The 27,005-nt window shown below is 42.8% G+C and overlaps 1 protein-coding gene across 27 annotated transcripts in view; it reads left to right on the top strand.

Moving 5' to 3' along the window:
• The window catches only part of CASP8AP2 (caspase 8 associated protein 2), a 47,043-nt gene that overhangs the window by 5,240 nt on the left and 14,798 nt on the right, over nt 1–27,005 (top strand). For 9 of the 27 annotated variants that reach the window (XR_010586320.1, XM_005552362.4, XM_065543721.1 and 6 more), the window contains 5 exons: nt 12,235–12,317; nt 18,413–18,481; nt 20,076–20,176; nt 20,719–20,793; nt 22,258–22,373. Coding sequence is in view for 21 of the 27 variants with exons in the window: in XM_005552362.4 (XP_005552419.3) it covers nt 12,263–12,317; nt 18,413–18,481; nt 20,076–20,176; nt 20,719–20,793; nt 22,258–22,373 (416 nt within the window). In the remaining 6 variants the exon portion in view is untranslated. Of the gene's footprint in view, nt 1–709; nt 1,638–1,871; nt 2,912–12,234; nt 12,318–17,604; nt 17,671–18,412; nt 18,482–20,075; nt 20,177–20,718; nt 20,794–22,257; nt 22,374–24,898; nt 25,035–26,232; nt 26,325–26,472; nt 26,602–27,005 lie in introns of those variants that run through there. The other 18 variants (XM_065543713.2, XM_065543707.2, XM_065543710.2 and 15 more) reach the window with 10 other exon arrangements.

Raw genomic sequence — 27,005 nt, 5'->3', positions numbered from 1 at the left:
CCTCCCAAAGTGCTGGGATTACAGGCGTGAGCCATTGTACCCAGCCTAGGCACTGAAGGGTTTAAGCAGAGTTGGGAACATGATCATGTTTGCATTTCGAAAATAACTCATACTGAGGTTTGAAGAACAATTTGAAATGGGGGAAGACTGGCCATTTGAATACACTTTCCATTAAATCTTGTTGACTACCTCTCAGATCTGTTTTTAGTGTTTTGTGGGTTTTTTGGTTTTGTTTTGTTTTGAGACAGTCTCGCTCTTTGACCCAGGCTGGAGTGCAGCGGTGCAGTGACAGCTTACTGCAGCCTCCGGAAGCATGTGCCACCACACCCAGCTAAGTTTTCTGTTTTTTGTAGATACAGAGTCTCACTGTGTTGCCCAGGCTGGTCTTGAACTGTGCACAAGCAATCCTCCTGCCTCAGCCTCCCAAAATGTTGGAATTACAGTCATGAACCACCGTGCCCAGCCAAGATCTGTTTCTTATTTTTATTTCCACTACTAAGAACTTAGAGTGACACCTCTTTGTCTTCTGCCTTGTTTTGGTAGCCTTTTGTTTCTCCCTTCCCACTCATATTTTCCAGACTCTTGCCAGAGTTCAACTTCTAAGATGCAGATTTGATCATTATATTCCCCTGCTTTAAAAACCTTCACTGGTTCCCCCATTCCTTTCTACATGGAATCCAAGTATCTTAATCACATAATACATCCCTTGATTTATTTTATTTTATTTTATTTTTTTTGAGAGAGTCTCACTGTCATCCAGGCTGGAGTGTGGTAGCACGATCTTGGCTCACTGCAGCCTCCGAGCCTATGACTTTCTACACTTTATTCTCACATTCTGGTCTTGCCTTCACATGTTCTGTTCTGTGGGTGTTCACACCCATACTTGATTGTGAACTTATAGATAGATGTCGTGAGGAACAGATGTGGGGAGATCGTGTCAAGAAGTGTTTGCAAACATGAGCCTAATTTAATTGAACCTTGGAATTTTGGAAACCTTGAGACAGTGAATAATGGAGCTAGAATGATAGGCGTCAGTCTATATCACGATAAGGAATTTTTTTTTTTTTTTTTTGAAATGGAGTCTCACTCTGTGGCACGATCTCAGCTCACTGCGACCTCCTCCTCCTGGGTTCAAGCAATTCTCCTGCGTCAGCCTCCCAAGTAGCTGGGACTAGACACGCACCACCATGCCCAGCTAATTTTTTTTTGTATTTTTAATAGAGACGGGGTTTCACCATGTTGGCCAGGATGGTCTCGATCTCTTGACCTCATAATCCGCTTGCCTAGGCCTCCCAGAGTGCTGGGATTATAGGCATGAGCCAGTGCGCCCAACCGGGATAAGGACTTTGTACTTTATTTATTAAAAATCGGGAAGTAAAGTTTTTGAGCAGGATTGCGGTAGAACTAACCCAGTAGTTGTGCATAGCATGTATTTGGAGCGGGGAAATAATTAGGTAGCTATAGTGGGGCCTGAAACAAATCGAAATGGCGAGAATGGGGATAAATAGGAGAAACATTTCAGAGGTAGCATCAGTAGATCAGTAGTCTATTAGGGAATGTTAGTACTACTCCAAGAAATAGAGAAATCAGGAAGTGAGCAGATATGGATGGAAAGATGATCTCTTGTTTTGGACTTGGTGAGTTTCTACCTACAGGAATGTGTTTATTAATGTTAGCATTTTTTTGTTTGTTTGTTTTGAGACAGGGTCTCATTCTATCACTCAGGCTGCAAGGCAGTGACTTGATCTTGGCTCACAGCAATCTCTGCTTCCTGGGGGTGCTTAAGGAATCCTCCCACCTCAGCCTCCTAAGTATGGTTGGGACCATAGGCGTGTGTCACCACGCCTGGCTAATTTTTGTATTTTTTCTAGAGATGAGATTTCGCCATGTTGCCCAGGCTGGTCTCAAACTCCTGGCCTGAAGTGATGCACCCACCTCGGCCTTCCCCCAAAGTGCTGGGATTACAGGTGTGAACCACTGTACCCTGGCATCCAGCCACTAATTTATTTGTTTGTTTGTTTATTTATTTATTTATTTATTTATTTATTGTTTGAGACAGTCTTGCTCTGTTGCCCAGGCTGGAGTGTAGTGGGACAATCTTGGCTCACTTCAGCCTCTACCTTCCCCACGCTCAAGCAATTCTTTTGTGCCTGAGCCTCCTAAATAGCTGGGATTACTGGTGCGTGTCAGCATACCTGGCTAATTTTTTTTATTTTTAGTAGAGAGAGGGTTTCACCATGTTAGCCAGCCTGGTCTTGAACTTCTGACCTCAGATCTGTCCACCTGCCTAGGCTTCCCAGAGTGCCGGGATTTAGGCATGAGCCACCACACTTGGTTGCTAATTGTTTCTTGTTTGTTTGTTTGTTTGTTTTGAGACAGAGTCTCGCTCTGTCACCCAGGCTGGAATGCAATGGCACAATCTCAGCTCACTGCAACCTCCGCTCCCGGCTTCACGCCGTTTTCCCATCTCAGACTCCCTAGTAGCTGGGACTACAGGCGCCCACCACCGCGCCTGGCTAATTTTGTTTTTGTGTTTTCAGTAGAGATGGGGTTTCACCATGTTAGCCAGGATTGTCTCTATCTCCTGATCTCGTGATCCACCCGCCTCAGCCTCCCAAATTGCTGGGATTACAGGCGTGAGCCATTGCACCCAGCCCACTAATTGGTTTTTTAATGTTAGACATCCTCACATTTTTGGGATACATCTCACTTGTCTGTAGTGCTTTTTTGTTTAATATCTTAGTGGATTCAGTTGGTTGATTTTTTTTTTTTTTTTTTTTTTTTTTTTTGCTACGGAGTCTCCCTCTGTTGCGCAGGCTGAAGAGTGGCGCAATCTTGGCTCGCTGCAACCTCTGCCTCCCAGGTTCAAGCTACTCTCCTGCCTCAGCCTCCTGAGTAGCTGGGATAACAGGTGTGCACTACCATGTCCTTCCAATTTTTGTGTTTTTAATAGAGACGGGACTTCACCATGTTAACAAAGTTGGTCTTGAATTCCTGACGTCAAGCAATCCACCCACCTTGGCCTCCCAAAGTGCTGGGATGACAGGCCAATTTTTTTTTTTAAGGCTATTTCTGTTTATGTTTATAAGAAAGATTGGCTTATAGTTGTCTGGTCTTGTAGTTTTTTTTGTTTTGCTCTATTCTTGACCAGTTTTGTTTTTGTTGTTGTTGTTGTTGTTTTGAGACGGAGTCTCGCTCTGTTGCCCAGGCTGGAGTACAGTGGCGCGATCTTGGCTCACTGCAACCTCAGCCTCCTGGGTTCACACCATTCTCCCGCCTCAGACTCCCAAGTAGCTGGGACTACAGGTGCCCACCACCACGCCCGGCTAATTTTTTTGTATTTTTAGTAGAGACGGGGTTTCACCGTGTTAGCCAGGATGGCCTCAATCTCCTGACCTTGTGATCCGCCCACCTCGGCCTCCCAAAGTGCTGGGAGCCACCGCGCCCGGCCCCAACCAGTTTTGAAATTAAGGTTGTATTCGCCTCAATTATTTGCTTATTCGCAAATAGTTTTTTCTGTTGTCTGGAACAGATTAACCTTTCATTATTATTATTATTACTTTTAGAGAGAGTCTCATTATGTTGCCTACGCTGGTCTTGAACTGGGCTCAAATGAACCTCCGCTTGAGCCTCCCAAAGTGCTGGGATTACAAGCACAAGCCACTGTGCCTGGCCTAATCGTTTTAAAATTTGTAGTGTTTTTGCTTTCTTTCTTTTTCCTGATTAGTTTTGCCATAGATATGCTTATTTCTCTTTTCACAGAACCAACTTGTATTTTTATTGATCTTTCTAGTGCTTGTTTGTTAGTTTTTGCTGGTTATATATATATATTTTGTTTGTTTGTTTTTGAGACAGAGTCTCGCTCTGTCACCCAGGCTGGAATGCAATGGCACAATCTCAGCTCACTGCAACCTCCGCTTCCCGGGTTCACACCATTCTCCTGCCTCAGCCTCCCAAGTAGCTGGGACTACAGGTGCCTACCACCATGTCCAGCTAATTTTGTTTTTGTATTTTTAGTAGAGATGGGGTTTCACCACATTAGCCAGGATGGTCTTGATCTCCTGACCTCGTGATCTACCTGCCTTGGCCTCCTAAAGTGCTGGGATTACAGGCGTAAGCCACTGTGCCCGGCCTTGCTGGTTATATTTTTATTTCTTTGGGTTTACTTTGTTCTTTTTCTAACTTCTTGAGGTGATTGATGGCCTCATTAATGTTTTGTCCTTTCTTCCTATACATTTAGTACTGTAACTTTGCCTTTAAAAGTACTATTTTGGTTTTATCCCATAAATTTTCTGTGTTGTATTCATTGTTACTCAGTTCTGTACTTTTTCCCAGTTTCCATTAGTATTTGTTCTTTCACCTATGTTTATTAATTTCCAAATGACCTGGGAAATTTGAAAGTGCGTTGTTAACTTTGAATTTTATTGGGCTAGATGGAAGCATTTCTTTGATATTTGTGGAAACTTGCACTGCGGCTTGATACATAGACAATATTTATAAATGCGCTTAAAAGTAGTGTAAGTTCTCTTAATTGTGGTATGCAGGGTTATGAAATTATCAGATCAAACCTGTCAATTTTGTATTCAGAGCTATATGCTTAAATTTCTTTAACTGCTTGATCATTAGAGAAAATAATGTTAAAATCTCTATTGTAACAATTTGTTTTTTTGGCTTTTTGGTTTTGGGGGTTTTTTTTAAAGCAGAGAATCGCTCTGTTGCCTAAGCTGGATGGAGTGCAGTGGTATGATCTTGGCTCACTGCAACCTCTGCCTCCTAGGTTCAAGTGAGTCTCCTGCCTCAGCCTCTAGAATAGCTGGCATTATAGACACCCACCACCACGCCCAGCTAATTTTTGTATTTTTAGTAGAGATGAGGTTTCACTGTGTTGGTCAGGCTGCTCTTGAACTCCTGACCTCAAGCAGTCCACCGCCTCCATCCATCCCAAAGTGCTGGGATTACAGGCATGAGCCACTGCACCAGCCCAATTGTGACTGAGTTATCTATATCAGTCAGAGTTCAGTCAGTAGGCAAAAACCATATAGTAATTTGAAAGGGAAAGTTTAGTATAAAGAATTATTGGCCGGGTTCCATGACTCACGCCTGTAATCCTAGCACTTTGGGAGTCCAAGGCGGGCGGATCACCTGAGGTCAGAAGTTTAAGATCAGCCTGGCCAACATGGCGAAACCCCGTCTCTACTAAAATACAAAAATTAGCCAGGCCTGATGGGGGGTGCCTGTAATCCCGGCTGCTCCGGATGCTGAGACGAGAGAATCGCTTGAATCGAGGAGACGGTGTTTGCAGTGAGCCGAGAGCGCGCCACCGCACTCCAGCCTGGGCGGCTGAGCGAGACTCCGTATCACAAAGAAAAAGGCCAAGGTGCAGTGGCTCACGCCTGTAATCCCAACACTTTGGGAGGCCGAGGCGGGCAGATCACGAGATCAGGAGATCGAGGCCATCCTGGCTAACGCAGTGAAACCCCGTCTTTACACAAAAGATTAGCTGGGTGTGGTGGTGGGCGCCTGTAGTCCCACCTACTCCGGACGCTGAGGCAGGAGCGTGAACCCGGGAGGCGGAGCTTGCAGTGACCCGAGATCGCAACACTGCACTCCAGCCTGGGAGACAGAGCGAGACTCCGTCTCAAAAAAAAAAATATATATATATATTGTTGACAGGATTGAAGTAACTAGTAATTGTCTAGTAATAGTTAAGGAATAACTGAAAAATATAGGAATATCAGATATAGGGAGCAGCTATGACCGCTGGGGTTTTGATCATCCAAAGAAGAGCTGTGTTCCCTCACTCTAAGGATGGGATCCAGACCTCATGGAAAGAGCATTGCTGGGGTCAGCTGGACGGTGGAGACATTGCTAAGTGTTTTGCTCTGTTCTAAATCGGCCAGAGGAGTTGTATAGGGAAGCTCCTGGGTGCTAGAGGATCTATGAGTTGGAGAAGCTGCCCTCTCCCTGAACCTAGCAGGAGGAAGCCGTGTTCTGCAGGAGCCAATCATAATAGGAACCTGATGTACAGGAAGTGAGCCTGTGGAAAACCGCCCTGCAGGAACCGAATGCTGGGACAGCAGGCTTTGTAGGAGCCTTGCTAGCCAGATGCACCGAAACTAGGGAAAGAATCCCCCTTCCTCTTCCATTGTTCCTCCACCATTCTGATAAGGGTTAACCTTGTGCCAGTTAGCAAAGGAGAAATATCTACAAGGCCTAGCTCCTTTATCACAGAAGTATGGATTTGGAATTGAGAGGCATAACTGTCACAGTCCCTTTAACTACTTTTTTCCTTTTCCTACAGCCTAGGAAGCTAAGAACCTTTAACTTTTTCATGTGTACACAGTGAGAAGCCACACACATATAACTTCTTTTGATGACTTCTCTATATTACTGTATATGTTCTCAGAAATTTTGAAGTACTATTAATGCATCATGTGATACAATTAAGAAATAAGCAGTTACTTCTTAATTTATAAATAATCTTTTAAAAAATACCTTTGGCAGCCGGACACGGTGGCTCACGCCTGTAATCCTAGCACTTTGGAAGGCCGAGGCAGGCGGATCACAAGGTCAGGAGATCGAGACCATCCTGGCTAACACGGTGAAACCCCGTCTCTACTAAAAATACAAAAAAAATAAATAAATAAAATAGCCAGGCGTGGTGGCGGGCGCCTGTAGTCCCAGCTATATGGCAGGCTGAGGCAGGAGAATGGCGTGAACCCGGGAGGCGGAGCTCGCAGTGAGCAGAGATGCACCTCTGCACTCCAGCATGGGCAACAGAGCGAGACTCCGTCTCAAAAAATAAAATAAAAAATAAAAAATACCTTTGGTGGTGGGGACCTAGAATTAAGATGTGAAGATAATGATCTGACAAAAAAATTTGGAGAAAAATTTAAGACAGATGGGGGCAAAAGATCCATTATTAGCTGGTCCCAAAGTAGTATTTTCTCAGTTGGCTGTTCACAGTCAGTTACAGATCAAACTTCCCGTTCTATTCTTCCCCCCTTATTATTGCTCTTGACTAATTGTTAAAAAAGAGACCCAGGATTACCAAGTCTCTTAGATTTATATTTATTTCCAGGTTTAACTTACTAGGTCGAGTCTTCTTCTTTTTCTTCCTTTTTTTTTTTTTTTTTTTTTTTTTGATACGGAGTTTCGCTCTGTCCCCCAGGCTGGAGTGCAGTGACCGGATCTCAGCTCACTGCAAGCTCCGCCTCCCGGGTTTCCGCCATTCTCCCGCCTCAGCCTCCTGAGCAGCTGGGACTACAGGCGCCCGCCACCTCGCCCGGCTAGTTTTTTGTATTTTTTAGTAGAGACGGGGTTTCACCGTGTTAGCCAGGGTGGTCTCGATCTCCTGACCCCGTGATCCGCCCTTCTCGGCCTCCCAAAGTGCTGGGATTACAGGCTTGAGCCACCGCGCCCGGCCTACCTTTCTTCCTTTTTTTTAAATTATTATTTTTGAAACATGGTCTCTCACTCTGTTGCCCTGGCTGGAGTACAGTGGCATGATCACAGCTCACTGTAGCCTCCACCTCGCAGGCTCAGGAGATCCTCCCATCTCAGCTACTGAAGTAGATAGTACTATAGGTGTGAACCACCATGCCTGCCTACTTTTTAAAAAAATTTATTCTATTAAATAAAGATGGGGTCTCCCTATGTTGCCCAGGCTGGTCTTGAACTACTGGGCTCAAGTGAACCTACCACCTTGACGTCCCAAAGTGCTAGGATTACAGTTGTGACGTTTTTTGTTTGTTTTTCAAGACAGAGTCTTGCTCAGTCACCCAGGCTGGAGTGCAGTGGTGCAATCTCAGCTCACTGCAACCTCCACCTCCCGGGTTCAAGCGATTTTCCTGCCTCAGCCTAGTTGGGATTACAGGCACGCCCCACCATGCCTGGCTAATTTTTGTATTCTTAGTAGAGACGGGGTTTCGCCATGTTGGCCAGGCTGGTCTCAAACTCTTGACCTTGTGATCCACCCACCTTGGCCTCCCAAAGTGCTGGGATTACAGGCATGAGCCACCGTGCCCAGCCCGTTTGTTTGTATTTTTTTTTGTCTTGATGTGGTTTTGCCATGTTGCCCAAGCTGGTCCCAAACTCCTAGGATCAAGCAGTCCTTCCACCTTACTCCCAAAGTGCTGAAATTACAAGTGTGAGTTACCACACTTTTTTTTTTTTTTTTTTAAGTAATACCTGCCATTAGTATAAACTAAAACTGTATGAAATAATAGTGCAGGGAAAGCTTTGATCTATTTGATCTCTTTAACCAAATCATTAGATTCTCCATTATTCTGAGAGGAAACCCCATGACTAATGCTCCCCTCTCCATGTGACAGCTTACAGCTACTACTAGTAGATTTCTCATTAGGAAACCTCTGAGTATCTGATTTCACCAGTTGAATTTTGCTTTGCAGAGTCAGTTATGTTACCAGACGTGATTATGTTATTTGTGCTTTTTGTAATTGTGCAGGCTATTTTATAACAGTTAATCAAATGAGCTAATTGAAATAAATGTTAGATTGAGGAATGTGAGGAATGGAGGAAAAAAGATAATACACCTTGATTTTATTTATCTCTTGTGGTAGAACCATGATCTTGTCTTTGAATATGAATCCAATGATGAGAGTGTTGACATCTTTCTTGCATGAACTACACCCATAAGACATTGCCCATGATTTTCAGTTTTTGTTTTGTCCTTGCTTGAGCCCAGGGAGGTTGCAGTGAGCTGTTGTGCCACTGCACTGCAGCCTGGGTGACAGAGGGAGACTCTGTCTTTAAAACAAAAACAAAAACAAAAACAAAACTTAGATACTTTTTAATTGATCTGAGTATAGACTAGATTTTCTCCCCTAGTACTTTGGATCATTTTTTCTTCACTTGATTTGACATGCAGGGGGGTGTGTGTGTGTTTTGCTACCTATCTTTCCATAGCATTCTGCCTAGTTTTCAGTAGAAAATAACTCCCTTTGGTAATGTGATCTTTCATCATACTGTGATTTAGAAAAATATGAAAATGGGCATAATTGGATTTGACAATAAATATACATTGGTAAGCTTTGAGAAAAACCCAGAATCGTATATAGAAAACCTTCCCCCAAACTAAGAGGGAGCTAGGAGACCAAAGAATGATTCAGACGAGTCCAGCTTGGCGAATAGATATATTTATTAGGACTAATAAGCTTATTTTTTACAAGGCACTCTGGATGGCAGCAGAACAACTTTAGAGATCCATGCTGCCCTTTTGTCTGTAAACTGTTTTTAAGCTAACTTTCTGGCTCATTGCCTACTGTATTTAAGCGATGAGACTGTTTTTCTTGGTAGGTTCTCAAATACTCTTCGGAATGTTTGGGTTCCCAGGGGCACTGGCTCTTCAGCCTGGCACCATGGTCTTGGCTCATCTCCTGTCCTTCAGGATTCAGGCAGCAGACATACACCCTCCACTACATAAGCATATATCTCAATTGGTGGGAGCAGAAGTATGCAGGTGCAGGCTTGCTAATAATTTCATAGCCCCAAGTGGCCAGAGTGGCCATAGTTCAGTGGCCATAATCATTCATTGGGTTTTACTGGCAGATTAGAGGATGCCAGATAAGTTAGTGAAGAGAGGCTTTTTTTTTTTTGGTGGGGGGACGGAGTTTCACTCTTGTTGCCCAGGCTGGAGTGCAGTGACGCAATCTCAGCTCACTGCAGCCTCCACCTTCTGGGTTCAAGTGATTCTCCTGCCTCAGCCTCCCAAGTAGCTGGGATTACAGGCACCTGCCACCACGCCCAGCTAATTTTTGTAGTGTTAGTAGAGACGAGGTTTCACCATGTTGGCCAGGCTGATCTCGAACTCCTAACCTCAGTTAATCTGCCATCTTCGGCCTCCCATAGTGCTGGGTTACAGGCATGAGCCACTGCAATCTGGCCTGTTTTTGTTTTTTTACTGTTTTGGATTCTTATGTTGTTTCTAGTTTTACCATAAACAACACTGGTAACAGATTATTAGATGTGAAATTGTTAGGTCAGAGTATTGCACTTAAACATTTCATCAAATTTTTAATCAAATCAAAGCTGTTGCCAAATTGCTTTCACAGAGCTTTTACCAGAGTACACTTGAGAGAGCTGTGAGAGTACCTCTTTTCCCATACCTTTGTCAACCTAGTGTACTATCAAACTTTTTGTTATTTGCTTGTCTTACTATGTTATTGGTGAAAACATGTCAGGAGTCCCGAAGACCACCCCTAAGTTTGATGATTTTCCAGACTTATAGGATTCACTATGTAGTTGTACTCACAGCTATGATTTATTACAATGAAAGGATGCAAAGCACAATCACCAAAGGGAAAAAAGGTCCATGGGGTAAAGTCTAGAGGAAACCACGTTAAAGTTCCCATGGTTTTGCTCCCAGTGGAGTCATGCCCTTAACTGTTTGTTCCCCCAGCAACTAGTGATAGCAGGTGTGAAATGTTGTCTACCTGAGAAGCATGTTGGAGACTCAGTGCCCAGGCTTTTTACTGGGGGCTGGTCACATAGGCCACCTTTGCCTGTCATGTACTAAAATTTTAAGACTCCCAGAAGGATACAGGTGTTTATGATACACCACATTGTTTGTATGAACAGTTTAGGCACATCGAGACACTTCTTATCGGTCTGGAAATTGTGGGAACCCTCCTGAAATTTGAGTTCTTAAACTCCAGCCAAGGGCCTTAGTAAGCAGCCTTTCTAACGATAAGTAGCCATGCCTGGCTATGCCAACACTTTCCTACACAACATGGCATATCTCATTGTTTTAATTTGTGTTTAGTGAAGTCAAACATCTTTTAGTTCCAAAAGCTTAGCTTTGTTTTTTTTTTTTTAATGATTTGTCTGTGTTTTTTGACCATTTTTCTATTTGGTCTAAGTGATTACCTTTTTTTGGTATCAGTATTTCTTGTTAGTACTAATATGTGTGTGTGTGTGTGTGTTGTGATAGTAGCGATGGTTCTTATTTTAGTGCAAAAGTTAATTTGGCCGGGCGCGGTGGCTCAGGCTTGTAATCCCAGCACTTTGGGAGGCTGAGGCCAGCGGATCACCTGAGGTTGGGAGTTCGAGACCAGCCTGACAAACATGGAGAAACCCCATCTCTACTAAAAATACAAAATTAGTTGGGCATGGTGGTGCATGCCTGTAATCCCAGCTACTTGGGAGGCTGAGGCAGGAGAACTGCTTGAACCCGGGAGGTGGAGGTTGCAGTGAGCCAAGGTTGCACCATTGCACTCTAGCCTGGGCAACAAGAGCGAAACTCTGTCTAAAGAAAAAAAAAAGTTAATTTGTATTTTGGTCTGTTTTATAAAATTAGCATCATTTACTTTGTACATAGCTTAAGTATATTAACAATTTTTTTTTTTTTTTTCTTGAGACAGGGTCTCACTCTGTCACCCAGGCTGCAGTGCAATGGCACTATCTCGGCTCACTGCAACATTTGCCTGCCAGGCTCAAGTGATCCTCCTGTTTCAGCCCCCAAGTAGCTGGGACTACAGGCACAGGCTACTACACTTGGGTAATTTTTGTGTTTTTTGTAGAGATGAGGTTTCACCATGTTGCCCAGGCTGGTCTCAAACTCCCGGGCTCAAGTGATCCACCTGACTTGACCTCCCAAAGTGCTGAGATTAGAGGCATGAGCCATCATGCCTGGCCATATTAACAAGTTTAAAATTTTTGCTTTATAGTTTTGACTTTTTACTAGAAAGTATTAGGCACTTTTTTTGATAACACAAATCTGCTTTTAATAATGGTAGAGAGAAAGGCCAGGCACGGGGGCTCATGCCTGTAATCCCAGCACTTTGGGATTCTGAGGTGGGTGGATTACTTAAGGCCAGGAGTTCAAGACCAGCCTGGCCAACGTGGCAGACAGGCAAAACCCTGTTTCACTAAAATTACAAAAATTAGCTAGGTGTGGTGGTGCACTCCTGTAATCGCAGTTATGGTACACTCCTGTAATCCCAGCTACTCTGTAATCCCAGCTACTCGGGAGGCTGAGGCATGAGAATCACTTGAACCCAGAAGGCAGAGGTTGCAGTGAGTGGAGATCAAGCCACTGCACTCCAACTTGAGCGACAGAGTGAGACTTTGTCTCCAAAAACGAAGAATGATAGAGAGTGAGCTTTTTCAATGTGTCCAAATTTGAAAATTGCTTTTTGTTTTGAAGCTAGGTTTATTCTCTGAATTGTGAGGTTTATTTTAACAGTGGAAATTTTAAAATATTTAATACCGTAGGTGGTGACTTTCAAAAGGAAATAGGATCATGGCAGCAGATGATGACAATGGTGATGGAACAAGTTTATTTGATGTCTTTTCCGGTAAGAGCTACTTTTAATTGTCTTTCTAATTTACTTTTTGTTTTTTTGGTTTTTTTTAAATGAGACAGGATCTCCCCCACTTGCCCAGGGTGGAGTGCAGCGGCGCCATCAATAGCTCTCACTATGACTTCAGACTTCAGAGCTCAAGAGATCCTCTCGCCTCAGCCTCCTGAGTAGCTAGGACTACAGGCACATGCCAACACGGCCATCTAATCATTTTATTTTTTGTAGAGACAAGGTTTCACTATGTGGTCTAGGCTGGTCTCTAATTCTTGGACTCAAGCAACCCTCCCTTTTTGCCTCCCAAAGTGTTGGGATTACAGTTGTGAGCCACTATTCCTTGCCTAACTTTACTTTTTAAATTACAAAATCATTTACCTATTCTCATTGGAAACATAGTCATTATCAGCCTTTTTTCTCTATACATAAATGAATTAATACAATAAAATGCCTGGTACATGGAAATGCTTAAAAGTGTGAACTTACTGTATGCTTTCAAGCTTCAGAATGTAGTCAAATTAGTGATTTTACTAATATGAATGATAATGATTTTTATTATTATATCTAAAAATATGTAAGATAGGTTGTTGTTACTCTTGAAGTTAATATTTCCAGTAAATGCACTGATGGTTGTTTGTTGTTCAGGAAAAAATTGGGCCAGGTGCGGTGTCTCATGCCTATAATCTCAATACTTTGGGAGGCCGAGGTGGGCGGATCACAAGGTCAGGAGTTTGAGACCAGGGTGACCAACATGGTGAAACCCCATCTCTACTAAAAATACAAAAATTAGCCAAGCGTGGTGGCATATGCCTGTAATTTCAGCCACTGCACTCTAGCCTAGACGACAGAGCGAGACTCTTGTCTCAAAAAAAAAAAAAAAAAATTGATAGTCACAATGGATAATTAGTTTGAAAAAGAAATAAATAACTGTCAATACCTGGTAGTAAAATAAGCTCATAAAATAGAATTTCTTTTCTTTTTTTTTTTTTGAGATAGAGTTTTGCTGTTGTTGGCCTGGGCTGGAGTGCAGTGTTGCAGTCTCAGCTCACTGCAACCTCCGTCTCCTGAGTTCCAGCAATTCTCCTGACTCAGCCGCCCGAGTAGCTGAGATTACAGGCGCCTGCCACCATGCCTGGCTAATTCTTGTATTTTTAGAAGAGACGAAGTTTCACCATGTTGGCCAGGCTCATCTCGAACTCCTGACCTCAGGTGATCCACCCACCTTGGCCTCCCGTAGTGCTGGAACTACAGGTGTGAGCCACCACGCCCGGCCCAAAATAGAAATATTTTAAATTATATGCGGAAGATAAACTTCCAGACACTGACATAACATTATTATCTCTTTCTTTTAATGATAATCATGCTGTGACCTCATTGAATTTGTTGAGATATGCGCATATGTTTATTGACCAGAATAGTGATTCCTATGCCATGGAGAGTAGGAAGGGCAGTTATAAAACATGTTTAGTAGAATTCCATTTTTGCCTAAAATAATGTTTTAAACAATTAGTATTCATAGATATGGAAGAGTTCACACCAACTATGGCCATTATAACCATTCTGGGTGGGGTTATTTGGTGTTTATTTTTGCTGATATAGTTTCAAGTTGTTACACTGTAATTCTCTTTTATGTTTTTCCTTTGAAAAATTTTAAGCCAGGCCAGGCGCAATGGCTCTTGCCTGTAATTCTGGCACTTTGGGAGACCGAGGCGGGTGGAGCACCCGAGGTCAGGAGTTCAAGACCAGCCTGACCAACATGGTGAAACTCCGTCTCTACTAAAAATACAAAAATTAGCGGGGTGTGGTGGTGCACACCTGTAATCCCAGCTACTCGGGAGCCTGAGGCAGGAGAATCACTTGAACTGGGAGGTGGAGGTTGCAGTGAGCTGAGGTCGTGCCATTGCAATCCAGCCTGGGGGAAGAACGAAATTCTGTCTCGAAAAAAAAAAATTTAGGCCAACAAATAGAAAAATTGGAAATATAATGTAATGAACAGCATTATTTGTCACCTAGATTCACAAATGATTAAATTTTATCACATCTGCAACCATTAAAATTTGAAGGACAAAGCTACAATTTAATCTGATTTTCTGGATGCAGCTGTTTTTATTTCTATGTGTCACTGTCAAGTCGCTGTCTATACACATACGTGTATATATATATATGTTTTTTTTTGAGATGGAGTTTCACTCTTGTTGTCCAGGCTGGAGTGCAATGGCGTGATCTAGGCTCACTGCAACCTCCGCCTCCCAGGTTCAAGCAATTCTCCTGTCTCAGCTTCCTGAGTAGCTGAGTTTACAGGTGTGCACCACCATGCCTGGCTAAGTTTTGGTATTTTTAGTGGAGACGGGGTTTTGCCGTATTGGCCAGGCTGGTATCGAACTCCTGACCTCAGGTGATCCACTCACCTTGGTCTCTCAAAGTGCTGGGATTATAGGCGTGAACCACCACACCTGGCCAGGTTTTTTATTATTATTTTCTTTTGAAACGGAGTCTTGCTCTGTCGCCCAGGCTGGAGTACAGTGGCGCAGTCTTGGCTCACTGCAAGCTCTGCCTCCTGGGTTCACATCATTCTCCTGCCTCAGCCTCCTGAGTAGCTGGGACTACAGGTGCCCGTCACCACGCCCAGCTAATTTTTTGTATTTTCAGTAGAGACGGGGTTTAACCGTGTTAGCCAGGATGGTCTCGATCTCCTGACCTCATGAGCCACCCTCCTCGGCCTACCAAAGTGCTAGGATTACATGCGTGAGCCACCGCGCCCGGCCCGTATATGTATTTTTTAGGCTAATCAAGTGAAGCAGTAGGAGAAGCATATACATTTTAAAACTAGTCACAGCTACAGTGTACTTTCTACTTTGTGTCTTCCTTTTTTTTTTTTTGGAGACGGAGTCTCGCTCTGTCTCCCAGGCTGGAGTGCAGTGGTGCGAACTCGGCTCACTGCAACCTCTGCCTCCCAAGTTCAAGTGATTCTCCTACCTCAGCCTCCAGAGTAGCTGGGATTACAGGTGTGCGCCGCTATGCCTGGCTAATTTTTGTATTTTTTTTTTTTTTTTTTTTTTTTTTTTTGAGACGGAGTCTCGCTCTGCCGCCCAGGCTGGAGTGCAGTGGCCAGATCTCGGCTCACTGCAAGCTCTGCCTCCCGGGTTCACGCCATTCTCCTGCCTCAGCCTCCTGAGTAGCTGGGACTACAGGCGCCCGCCACCTCGCCCGGCTAGTTTTTTGTATTTTTTAGTAGAGATGGGGTTTCACCGTGTCAGCCAGTATGGTCTCGATCTCCTGACCTCGTGATCCGCCCGTCTCGGCCTCCCAAAGTGCTGTGATTACAGGCTTGAGCCACCGCGCCCGGCCGATTTTTTGTATTTTTAGTAGAGGCGGGGTTTCACCATGTTGGTCAGGCTGTTCTCTAACTCCTGACCTCAGGTGATCCGCCTGCCTCGGCCTCCCAAAGTGTTGGGATTACAGGCGTGAGCCACCTCGCCCAGCCTAGACTCTCTCTTTGTAAACACACACACACATCTAGATGCACACCCGTTTTTTTTTCATGACCCATTTGAGAGTAAGTTACATACATTATGGCCCCTTACCCCTAAGTATTTCAGTATGTACTTCATAAGAAAAGGTTGGTTCTCTTATATACAGTGTAATTTCAGTTTCATTAGATTTAACACTGATAAAATACTTTTGTATTTGATTTGCTATTTTTATTGCAGTGAATAATGTTCTTTATTATTGTAGTTGGATTTAGGTCATTTTAATCTTTGAGTTTAATTTGTCGCATCAGTTATTTTTTCTGATTTCTTTCAAATATTATTTGAATATATATTTACTTATTTAAAATTTTTTTCTCCCTTTAGCACTAGTGCTAACTGCTAGTAATGTTTGAGTATATTTTTGAATTGCATTTCATTTATGAGCTTTTTCACTGTACCTCTTTGTATTATTTTTAGTACTTGTTCGAGGAAGTGTGTACATCTTTAACATTTTGTAGTCTGTTTACTAGTATTGTACCTTTTTACATGAAATATAGAATCTTGCATGTGTAGTTGCATCTATCTGCTCCCTTGCCTTTCATGTTATGAACCCCACAATAAAATGCTAGTGTTTACTGGGCTGGGCATGGTGTCTCACGCCTGTAATCCCAGCACTTGGGGAGGCCGACACGGGTGGATTGCCTGAGCACAGGAGTTCAAGACCAACCTGGGCAACATGGTGAAACCCTGTCTCTACCAAAATACAAAAAATTAGCCGGGTGTGGCGGCATGCGCCTGTAGTCCCAGCTGTAGGCTGACGCAGGAGAATTGCTTGGACCCGGGAGGCAGAGGGCGGAGGTTGCAGCAAGCCGAGATCACACTGCTGCACTCCATTCTGGGCGACAAAGCGAGACTCTGTCTCAAAAAAAAAAAAAAAAACTATAGTGTTTACTGTAACAGTTCTATGGATCTTAAAGAAATTAAGAAGAAAAATTAGTCTTTTATGATTACTCGTTTATTTATCATCTCCAGTCCTAGCATTCTTTGGTATCCTTCTAGTAGCACTTTCTCCCCATTCTCTATTTGCTTCTGGACTCCAGATATACATTATGTAAGAACTTTTGATATTATCATGTAGGTCACTAAGACTCAGTTCTTTTTTAAGAAAGTCTCTCTCATCTACAGATTGGGTAATTTCTGTTGATCTGTCTTCAAGTTCAGTGGTTCTCCTGTCAAGCACATCCAGTAATTTTTTATATTACATATTGTAATCTTCAGTTATAGGTTTTTCCTTTGGTTCTTTTTCGTTGTTTCTGAGATTTTCTGTGTAGTAAGTTTGTGCTTGTCTGTGTGGTTTTTTTGGAGACAAGTTCTTCCTCTGTCAGCCAGGCTGGAGTGTAGTCGCATGAACATGGCTCACTGCAGCCTTGACCTCCTAGGTTCAAGTCATCCTACTGCCCCAGTCTCCTGAGTAGCCAGGACTACAGGCATCTGCCACCATGCTCAAGCTAATTTTCATTTAATTTTTTCGTAGAGACAGAGTCTCACCATGTTACCTAGGCTGGTCTCAAACTCATGGGCTCAACCAATCCTGTGGCCTTGGCCTCCCAAAGTTCTGGAAATACAGGTGTGAGTCACTGCACCTGGCCACCATGTAGTAACTTTGGATTGTATAGTCAACATTATAAATGAAATGTGAGACACTGGATGCTGTTAACATTCCTCTGAAGAGTTGTTTTTAATTTTAGCAGATACTTAACTTAGCTGAACTTGTGATTCGGTCCCTTCTGTAATAGCAACTGAAATCTCTGTTTTAGGTTTAGCTGGCTTTTTGGAGTTCTACCCTTTTTTGAGAGTCACCCAGAGATTTGGGCAGAATTTAGGTAATGCTCTTTGTGGATTTCTGTAATTCCTCTTTCGTGTACTAGTGACTGTTACGACAAATTCTTTTCTCCAGTTCTTCAAGCTACTAAAGGACTGGAGGTTTCTCTCTTGAGTTGTCACTGCCCAGTATAGCTACAACTAGGGCCTGTCTTTCTACAAAAAGCAGTAATAAAAGGGGACAGGGAACTTGGGAGGTGCTATTTTCTTTCAGTTGTCACTACCCTTTCAGTTTTTGCCTGCTTTAGGGTGTACTCTAGCTCTTTAGATAGCTTCGAATATTTTATTTAGTGTTTACGGTAGTTATCTGCAGGAGGATTGGTTTTGTAGAAACTACTCCACTGTAACTGGTATTGGAACTCTTTCAGTAGAATATATATATGAGACTGGATCTCGCACTGTCACCCAGGCTGGAGTGCAGTGGCAGAGTCATGGCTCTCTGCAGCCTTGACCTTCTGGGGTCAAGCAGTCCACCTCAGCCTCCCATGTGCCACCACACCTGGCTAAATTTTTATTTTTGGTATGCTGTGTTGTCCAGGCTGGTCTTGATCTCCTGAGCTTAAGCAATCCGCCTGACTCAGCCTCCCAAAGTGCCAAGTTTACAGGCGTGAGCCACCGTGCCTGGCTTATCTCTTTTTTAAAACAAAACTATTAAGTCTCTTTCTTTTCCTGGTCCTTCAGTGTAGGAATGGAAAAATCACAGTGCCTAAAGTCATTTTTAACTAGTCTTTGCCTTTCTTGCAGCTTCTCCTCTTAAGAACAATGATGAAGGCTCATTGGACATATACGCTGGGTTGGACAGTGCTGTTTCTGGTATGTGAATTCCACAAAAATAGTTTCATTTTTTTGGTCAGTTCATTGTGTGTGTTTGTGGTTACCAAATCCTGGTATATCATAGCTCCTAAACAATTTGCCCATTCTTTGTAATTACACTGAGGTAATTCTTTTCTTTCTTTTTCCCCCACAATAACTTCCAGAACCCAATCTTAACCAAAGCTTGATCAGAAAAACAAATTAGCAAACAGGTTTATTCATCTCGGCCTCAGATTTGATTGAGCCTTGTGCAAAAACATTTTCTACTATTGAAGTGCAACTAGTGCTGGTGTCTGTTACTACTCACTTATACTCTTTTTTTTTTTTGAGACAGACTCTCACTCTGTCGCCCAGGATTAAGTGCAGTGGCTTAATCTCGGCTCACTGCAACATCCGCCTGCCAGGTTCAAGTGGTTCTCCTGCCTCAGCCACCCAAGTAGCTGGGACCACAGGCACGTGCCACCACGCCCAGCTAATTTTTTTGTATTTTTAGTAGAGACAAGGTTTCACCATGTTAGCCTGGATAGTCTCGATCTCCTGACCTCGTGATCTGCCCGCCTCTGCCTCCCAAAGTGCTGGGATTACAGGCATAAGTCACCACACCTGGCTGCACTCATACTCTTGTAGGTTATATGATATTAGAACATTTGAAAAGTGTAAGTTACTATAAGTATTTTTAAATGTATCGGTAAAAGTGATATGCTGAGAATCTAATGACCTATTCAAATTAGAAACCTTTTCCATAATCAGATTTCTTAAAGTTTTGAACAGTTATGATCTTCATACCTAATTTGGTTGACAACAACCATTTATGTAAATTGGTAGTCCATCTGTAAAATCAGTATAAATTTGGAATGTAGGAGAAGTGAAATGTAGGATGAAATATAGGAGATGGAGAAATGTATAATCTTTGAAGTAGACAAAATATCAAAAAGTGTAACAAGGCTGGGCACTGTGGCTCGCGCCTGTAATCCCAGCACTTTGCAAGGCTGAGGCAGGCGGATCACCTGAGGTCAGGAGTTCGAGACCAGCCTGGCCAACATGGCAAAACCTCGTTTCTACTAAAAATACAAAAAAAAAAATTAGCTGGGTGTGGTGGCATGTGCCTATAGTCCCAACTACTCAGGGAGGCTGAGGCAGAAGAATCACTTGAACCCAGGAGGCGGAGGTTGCATTGAGCCAAGATCGCGTGACTGCGCTCCAACCTGGACGACAGAGGGAGACTCCATCTCAAAAAAAAAAAGAAAATGTAACAAATATTTTCACTTTGAGAGGCCAAGGCAGGTAGATTTCTTGAGGTCAAGAGTTCGAGACCAGCCTGGCCAACATGGTGAAACACCGTCTCACCATCTCTACTAAAAATACAAAAATTAGTGGGGCGTGGGGGTGTGCACCTGTAATCCCAGCTACTTGGGAGGCTGAGGCATGAAAATGGCTTGAACCTTGGAGGGTGATGCTACAGTAAGCCAAGATTTGTACCACTGCCACTGCACTCTAGCGTGGGTGACAGAGTGAGACTCAAAAAACAAAACAAAGAAGTATAACAAGTAATTTAATGGAAGGTTTTTTTGTTTGTTTGTTTGTTTGTTTTTAGACAGTGCTTCCAAATCCTGTGTACCATCAAGAAATTGTTTGGACTTATACGAAGAGATCCTGACTGAAGAAGGAACTGCAAAGGAGGCAACATATAATGATGTATGGGTTGCTACAATTATTAAGGACAGTTATTTACTATTTTGTAGCTTCTGAAGAACAGTCAACTGCTTAGTTTTGAACAAATATTTTGTTTAGGAACTTAGCTCTTAGATTAATAAATATTTAAGTCAGTTTTTGTCTTCAGACCTGCTTTTTAAAGGAATGTTTTCTGAATACTTGTCTAAATTTAGTTACAATTTTGCTTCCCAATTTAAGCATCTGAGTATGAAACCTCAACAGGCAAACAGTGTTATAACATTTTTTCTTTTCATAATATGTACAAAGTTAAATTATATGTTGCATAAAATGTCCTGAGACTTGTATTTCTTTCTACTATGTTTGAATTTTAAAGTTTGGATGTTGAATGTGAAACTAAACAAAATAGATTATTTGTAGGCTTAACTTTAAAACTAGTAATCTTTCTGGTAGAAGTAGACCTCATCTGCCTTCTTAGTGAATTGATTTGCAAATTTTAAAATATTTTGAAATGCCAATTCAACTAAGAAAATAATTTTGAATCATGATCCTTTTATATTTTATAGTTGCAAGTAGAATATGGAAAATGTCAACTGCAAATGAAAGAGCTGATGAAAAAGTTTAAAGAAATACAGACACAGGTAGGGTATAAATGAAAACATAAAAAACAAATTACCAGGCACAGTGACTCACACCAGTAATTTCAGCACTTTGAGAGGCAGAGGTGGGAGGTTTGCTTGAGGCCAGGAGTTTGAGCCCAGCCTTGGCAAGGTAGCGAAACCTCATCTCTACAAAAAAATAAAACAATTAGCTGTGTATGGCCCCCCTAGCTACTTAGGAGGCTGAGGAGGGAGGACCCTTGAACTCAGGAGTTTGAAGTTACAGTGAGCTGTGATTGTGCCACTGCACTCCAGCCTGGGTGACAGAGGAAGACACTAGCACTTAAAAAAAAAAAAAAAGTTATTATAAATAGAAATTAAAATGTTAAAGTGTTGACAGTTTATAAAAAAGCTTTCTTTTAGTATTAAATGAAATAGCAAATGTGGCAAATATGCATTATTTCCCGAGTTGATGAAACTGATAAAACGGCTTGATTTGTTAAATGACATTGATATAAAGGGTCTGTTAGACTTAGGTCAATTAATAGTTAATTGATAGAAAATTTGTGGAGATGATGACAACTGGTTTAAAACAATGGTTTTGAGGAACAAAGATATGGGTCTAAAATGGCTCTTGGGGGACACTGATGATGCCGTCACAGCTTTTGCCAGAATGACCCATTTTGTGACTGCACTGCAAAAATTAGGAATGTCATGTCCTGTTCTAGTTATCACTTTTTGGTAAAATTGTTTCTCTTCCTTCTCTTTCCCCTGAAAGAACCAGTGAACTATCAATTCTTTCTTAGTTTATCTTAGGGACTAATACATCTTTTTTTTTTTTTTTTGACGGAGCCTTGCTCTGTTGCCACGCTGGAGTGCAGTGGCACAATCTTGGCTCACTGCCGTCTCCAGCTCACTGCAACCTCCACCTCCCACGCTCAAGCGGTTCCCCTGCCTCAGCCTCCCAAGTAGCTGGGATTACAGGCACCCGCCATGACACCTGGCTAATGTTTGTATTTTTAGTAGAGACAGGGTTTCAGCATGTTGGCCAGGCTGGTCTTGAACTCCTGACCTTAGGTGATCCACCCGCCTCGGCCTCCCAAAGTCCTGGGATTACAGGCATGAGTCACTGCACCCAGACCGGACTAATACATCTTTGCAAGTTTAACCAAAGCTGTTGAATATAACCTAATTCTTATCATTTTTATTTTCAATTTTCAAGATCATGGCCAGGCAGAACTTACTTTTTCTGCTGTTCATTGGTTTTTCATTTCAATCTCTGTTTTAAGTAGTTTCACTTTAAGTGGGACTATTTCTGGTGCCAGTTATCTTCTCATAGTCTCAGCTTCCCCACCTGTATAAGGGAGATAATAGTACTCCTCATATGGCTTATAAATGTGTGATGCCTGCATGTAGTTAACATTCGATAATTATCAGCTAATATATGTAGTAGTATTAGTAACCCTGTAGGTATGTACTTTATTAATATATTTTGTGGTGTTTTAGAATTTCAGCTTAATAAACGAAAACCAGTCTCTTAAGAAGAATATTTCAGCACTTATCAAAACTGCCAGGGTGGAAATAAACCGCAAGGATGAAGAAATAAGTAATCTTCACCAAAGGTATTACTGAGCGGTGTAGTTGTTATAAATTACATGGGTATTGATATGTGGAATATTTTTAACTTTGAGAGGAAAGATGAAAATAATGTTTTTTGTTTTCTGTTTGTTTTTTTTTTTTCCAGAGACAGGGTCTCATTTTGTCACCCAGGCTGGAATGCAGTGGTGTAATTATAAGTCAGTGCAACCTCCACCTCCTGGGCTCAAGGGATCCTCCTTCCTCAGCCTTCCAAGTAGCTGAGACAACAGGTGTACAACACCATGTCTGCCTGATTTTTTAATTTTTTTATTTTTGGTGGAGACAGGGTCTCACTATGTAGCCCACACTGGTCTTGAACTCCTGGCTTCAAGTGATCCTACTGCCTCTGCCTCCCAAAGTGTTAGGATTATAAGGGTGAGCCACCATGCCTGGCCCATATGTGATTATTAATAGAACATTGTGGCCAGGCTCAGTGGCTCGTACCTGTAATCCCAGCACTTTGGGAGGCTGAGGGGGACAGGTCACTCGAGCTCAAGAGTTGTAGAGCAGCCTGGCCAACAGGGTGAAACCCTGTCTCTACTAAAAATACAAATATTTGGCTGGGCGCAGTGGCTCATGCCTGTAATCCTAGCATTTTGGGAGGCCAAGGCGGGCAGATCATCTGAGGTCAGGAGTTCGAGACCAGCCTGACCAACATGGTGAAACCCCATCTCTATTAAAAGAAAAATACAAAATTCGCTGGACATGGTGGTGCATGCCCAGAATCACAGCTACTCGGGAGGCTGAGGCAGGAGAATCTCTTGAACCCAGGAGGCAGAGGTTGCCGAGATTGTGCCATTGCACTCCAGCCTGGGCAACAAGAGTGAAACTCCATGTCAAAAGAAAAAAAATTTAGCCAGGCGTGGTGGTGGACACCTATAATTCTACCTACTTGGGAGGCTGAGGCAGGAGAATCACTTGAAGCTGGGAGCAGAGGTTGCAGTGAGCTGAGGTCATACGACTGCATTCCATCCTTGGTGACAGCCTGACTCCATCTCAAGAAAAGGAAGCAAATAAAAATAGAACATTGCTACATATTTCTCTGAATATATTTAGTTTCCTAAAACACTGAGTTCTTTCTCTACTACTATTTGCCCTGATGAAATGATGGTGTATATGTCATGGGTTCTTCTAGGTCCCCACTAAATTACTAAAATATCAAGAGGACATCTGTGCTCATGTATCCTATTAATCAACAGCCTTTATACTATCCCTCAATTGTATATTCTTTCCTCTCTCAAGGGGATTTTCTCCATTAATTTCTCTCTTTTATTGGTTGGAGGCAATATTTTGCTCCGGAGAGAAGTTCATATCTTCATAGCCAAACCTCTGAAAAAGTTGTCTAAACTTGTTTTCATTTTCTTTCTTTCTACTAACTCCCTTTGTTTTTTTTTTTTTTGAGATGGAGTCTCACTCTGTCGCCAGGCTGGAGTGCAGTGGCACGATCTTGGCTCACTGCAACCTCCCCGTCCTGGGTTCAAGCAGTTCTCCTGCCTCAGCCTCCTGAGTAGCTAGGACTACAGGCACGTGCCACCATGCCCAGCTAATTTTTATATTTTTAGTAGAGATGGGGTTTTACCATGTTGGCCAGGATGGTCTTGATCTCTTGACCTCATGATCCGCCCGCCTCAGCCTCCCAAAGTGCTGGGATTACAGGCATGAGCCACTGTGCCCAGCCTTTTTTTTTTTTTTTTTTTTTTTTTTTTCAAGACAGAGCCTCACTCTGTTGCCCAGGCTGGAGTGCGATGGTGCAGTCTCGGCTCACCACAACCTTTGCCTCTCAGGTTCAAGCAGCTCTGCCTCCTGAGTAGCCGGGATTACAGGCACTCGCCACCACACCCGGCTAATTAAAGAAAAATTTTGTTTTATATTTTGAGACAGTCTCGCTTTGTTGCCCAGCTGGAGTGCAGTGGCGTGATCTCAGCTTACTTCAACCTCCACCTCCTGGGTTCAAACATTCTCCTGCCTCAGCCTCCTGAGTAGCTGGGATTACAGGCACCCACCACCACGCTGGCTAATTTTTGTATTTTTAGTAGAGACAGGGTTTCACCACGTTGGTCAGGCTGGTCTCAAACTCCTGACCTCAGGTGACCCACCTGCCTCAGCCTACCAATGTTCTGGGATTACAGGCATGAGCCACTGCACCGAGCCTACACCCAGCTAATATTTCTGTATTTTTAGTAGACACGGACAGGGTTTCACTATGTTGGTCAGGCTGGTCTTGAACTCCTGACCTCAGGTGATCCACCCATCTTGACCTCCCAAAGTGCTGAGATTTCAGACATGAGCCACCTGTGCCCAGCTTTTTTTTTTTTTTTTTTTTTTTTAAGGCAGAGTCTTGCTCTGTTGCCCAGTGCAGTGGCGTGATCTCAGCTCATTGCAACCTTTGCCTGCTGGGTTCAAGTGATCCTCCCACCTCAGCCTCCCCAGTAGCTGGGATTACAGGCATGCACCACCTGTAAAAAATTTAAGAAAAAAAACAAAAAACAATGGTTTTTTGTATTTTTAGTAGACGGGGTTTCACGATTTTGTCCAGGCTGGCCTCGAACTCCTGACCTCAAGTGATCTGCCTGCCTTGGCCCTCCAAAGTGCTGGGATTACAGGCATGAGCCACTGCACCCAGCTTCAAGGGTGTTCCTTTTATGGTTAGTGCTTTTCGTGTTTACATTTCCCCAGTGATCTCAAAGGTATCTACCAACAGTTGGTCGGTTGAGTCAGTATCTATATTGGTTTCCTGAGTTAGTGTAACAAAACTACCAGAAATGGGTGGCCTAAACAACCAAAATTTGTCTCACAGTTCTGGAGGCTAGAAGTCCAAAATGAAAGTGTCAGCAAAGTTAGTTTCTTTTGAGGGCTCTGAAGGAAGGATCTGATTCAGGCCTCTGCAGTTGTAGATGGTTGTCTACTTCCTGTGTCTCTTAGGACATCACTTTAACTTGATTACTTCTGTAAAGACCCTTTAAATAAGGTCCTATTCTGAAGAACAATGGGTTAGAACTTCAAATTATGAATTTGGTCAGGAGAGGGGACACAATCAACTCATAACAGGGTTCATATGAGGTTTACATATTGTTTTAGGTTGTATGTTTTTCTAATCCTCTTATAACAATCGCCCTCTATTTCTGATTTTTTTAAGTTTTGGGTTTTTCTACACATTTAATACTGATTAGAAATAGATATATGAAATTTCAAAGAAATTATAGAAGTTCAGGAAGATGAAGTTATTACCAGAAGCTAAAATGGGCCAGGCACGGTGGCTCACACCTGTAATTCCAGTACTTTGGGAAGCAAAGGCAAGAGAATTGCTTAAGTCCGGGAGTTTGAGACCAGCCTGCACAGCATAGTGAGATCCCATCTCTACGAAAAATTAAAAATTAGCTGGGCATGGTGGCGTGTGCCTGTAGTCCCAGCTACTTGGGAGGTTGAAGTGAGAGGATTGCTTGAGCCTAGGATATCAAGGCTGCAGTGAGCCATGATCATGCCGCTGCACTCAGCCTGGGTGAAAGAGGGAGACCCTGTCTCCAAAAGAAAAAGCTAAATTGAGCTATCTGCATTTTATTGCTAGGAAACCTACCAGTTTTTTTAAACACTAATATAAAACCTTAAGACTTAGATTTTTGTTTGTTTTAAACAGTAAATATATACCATTCTCCTAGGAAAGAATTACAACTCTTTATTCCTTTTTACTTTTGCATAGTATATAACGCCTTAAGATGGCCATTGGTGCTTTGGCTTGCTATGGGATTGTATGTGAAACAGAAAAACTACGATAGAGAATTATGTAGAGTTTTACCTTGATCATGTCTGTTGTTTAGCAAGATTTTACTTTTCCTTGTGTTTCAGTTGAGCCAGAATGAATAAGGCAAGAAAATAATGTCACTTGTTCTAAAAGAAGTGAACTTGTGGTTAGCTGGGGAGTTATGCACTGTGGTGAAGTAAGTCTGAGAGCCATTGGCAAGTATTGGGATAGATCCTCAGGTCCTCAAAACTTACTTGAGCAAAGCACATGAAAGAGAATTTCATGTTTTAAAAACAGGCCAATTTAGTTGGAAGCTGGTAATTTCTTTTTCTTCTTTTTTTTAGGGACAGGGTCTCACTTCGTTCTGTCACCCAGGCTGGAGTGCAATGGCGCAGTCATGGCTCACTGCAGCCTCAACCTCCTGGTCTTAAGTGATCCTCCCACCTCAACCTTCCAAGTAGCTAGGACCACAGGCATGTACCACTATGCCTGACTAATTAAAACAAAAAATTTTTTTAGAGACAGGATGTCACTCTGTTGCCCAGGTTGATCTTGAACTCCTGGGCTCAAACAAGTGATCCTCCCGCCTTGGCCTCCTAAAATGCTGGTATTACAGGCATGAGCCACCACACCTGGCCAAAGCTGGTAATTTCTTTCTCAACCAGGAGGTTGAGGCTGAGACAGAGTCTTGCTCTGTCACCCAGGCTGGAGTACAGTGGCACAGTCTCAGCTCACTGCAACCTCCGCCTCCCAGGTTCAAGCAATTCTCCTGCCTCAGCCTCCCAAGTAGCTGGGATTACAGGTGCCTGCCACCACACCTGCCTAATTTTTTTGTATTTTTGGTAGAGACGGGGTTTCACCATGTTGGCCAGGCTGA

Source organism: Macaca fascicularis, chromosome 4 (genome assembly GCF_037993035.2).
Source record: "Macaca fascicularis isolate 582-1 chromosome 4, T2T-MFA8v1.1".
Taxonomy (NCBI): domain Eukaryota; kingdom Metazoa; phylum Chordata; class Mammalia; order Primates; family Cercopithecidae; genus Macaca; species Macaca fascicularis.
This window is presented reverse-complemented; position numbering and strand designations above follow the sequence as displayed.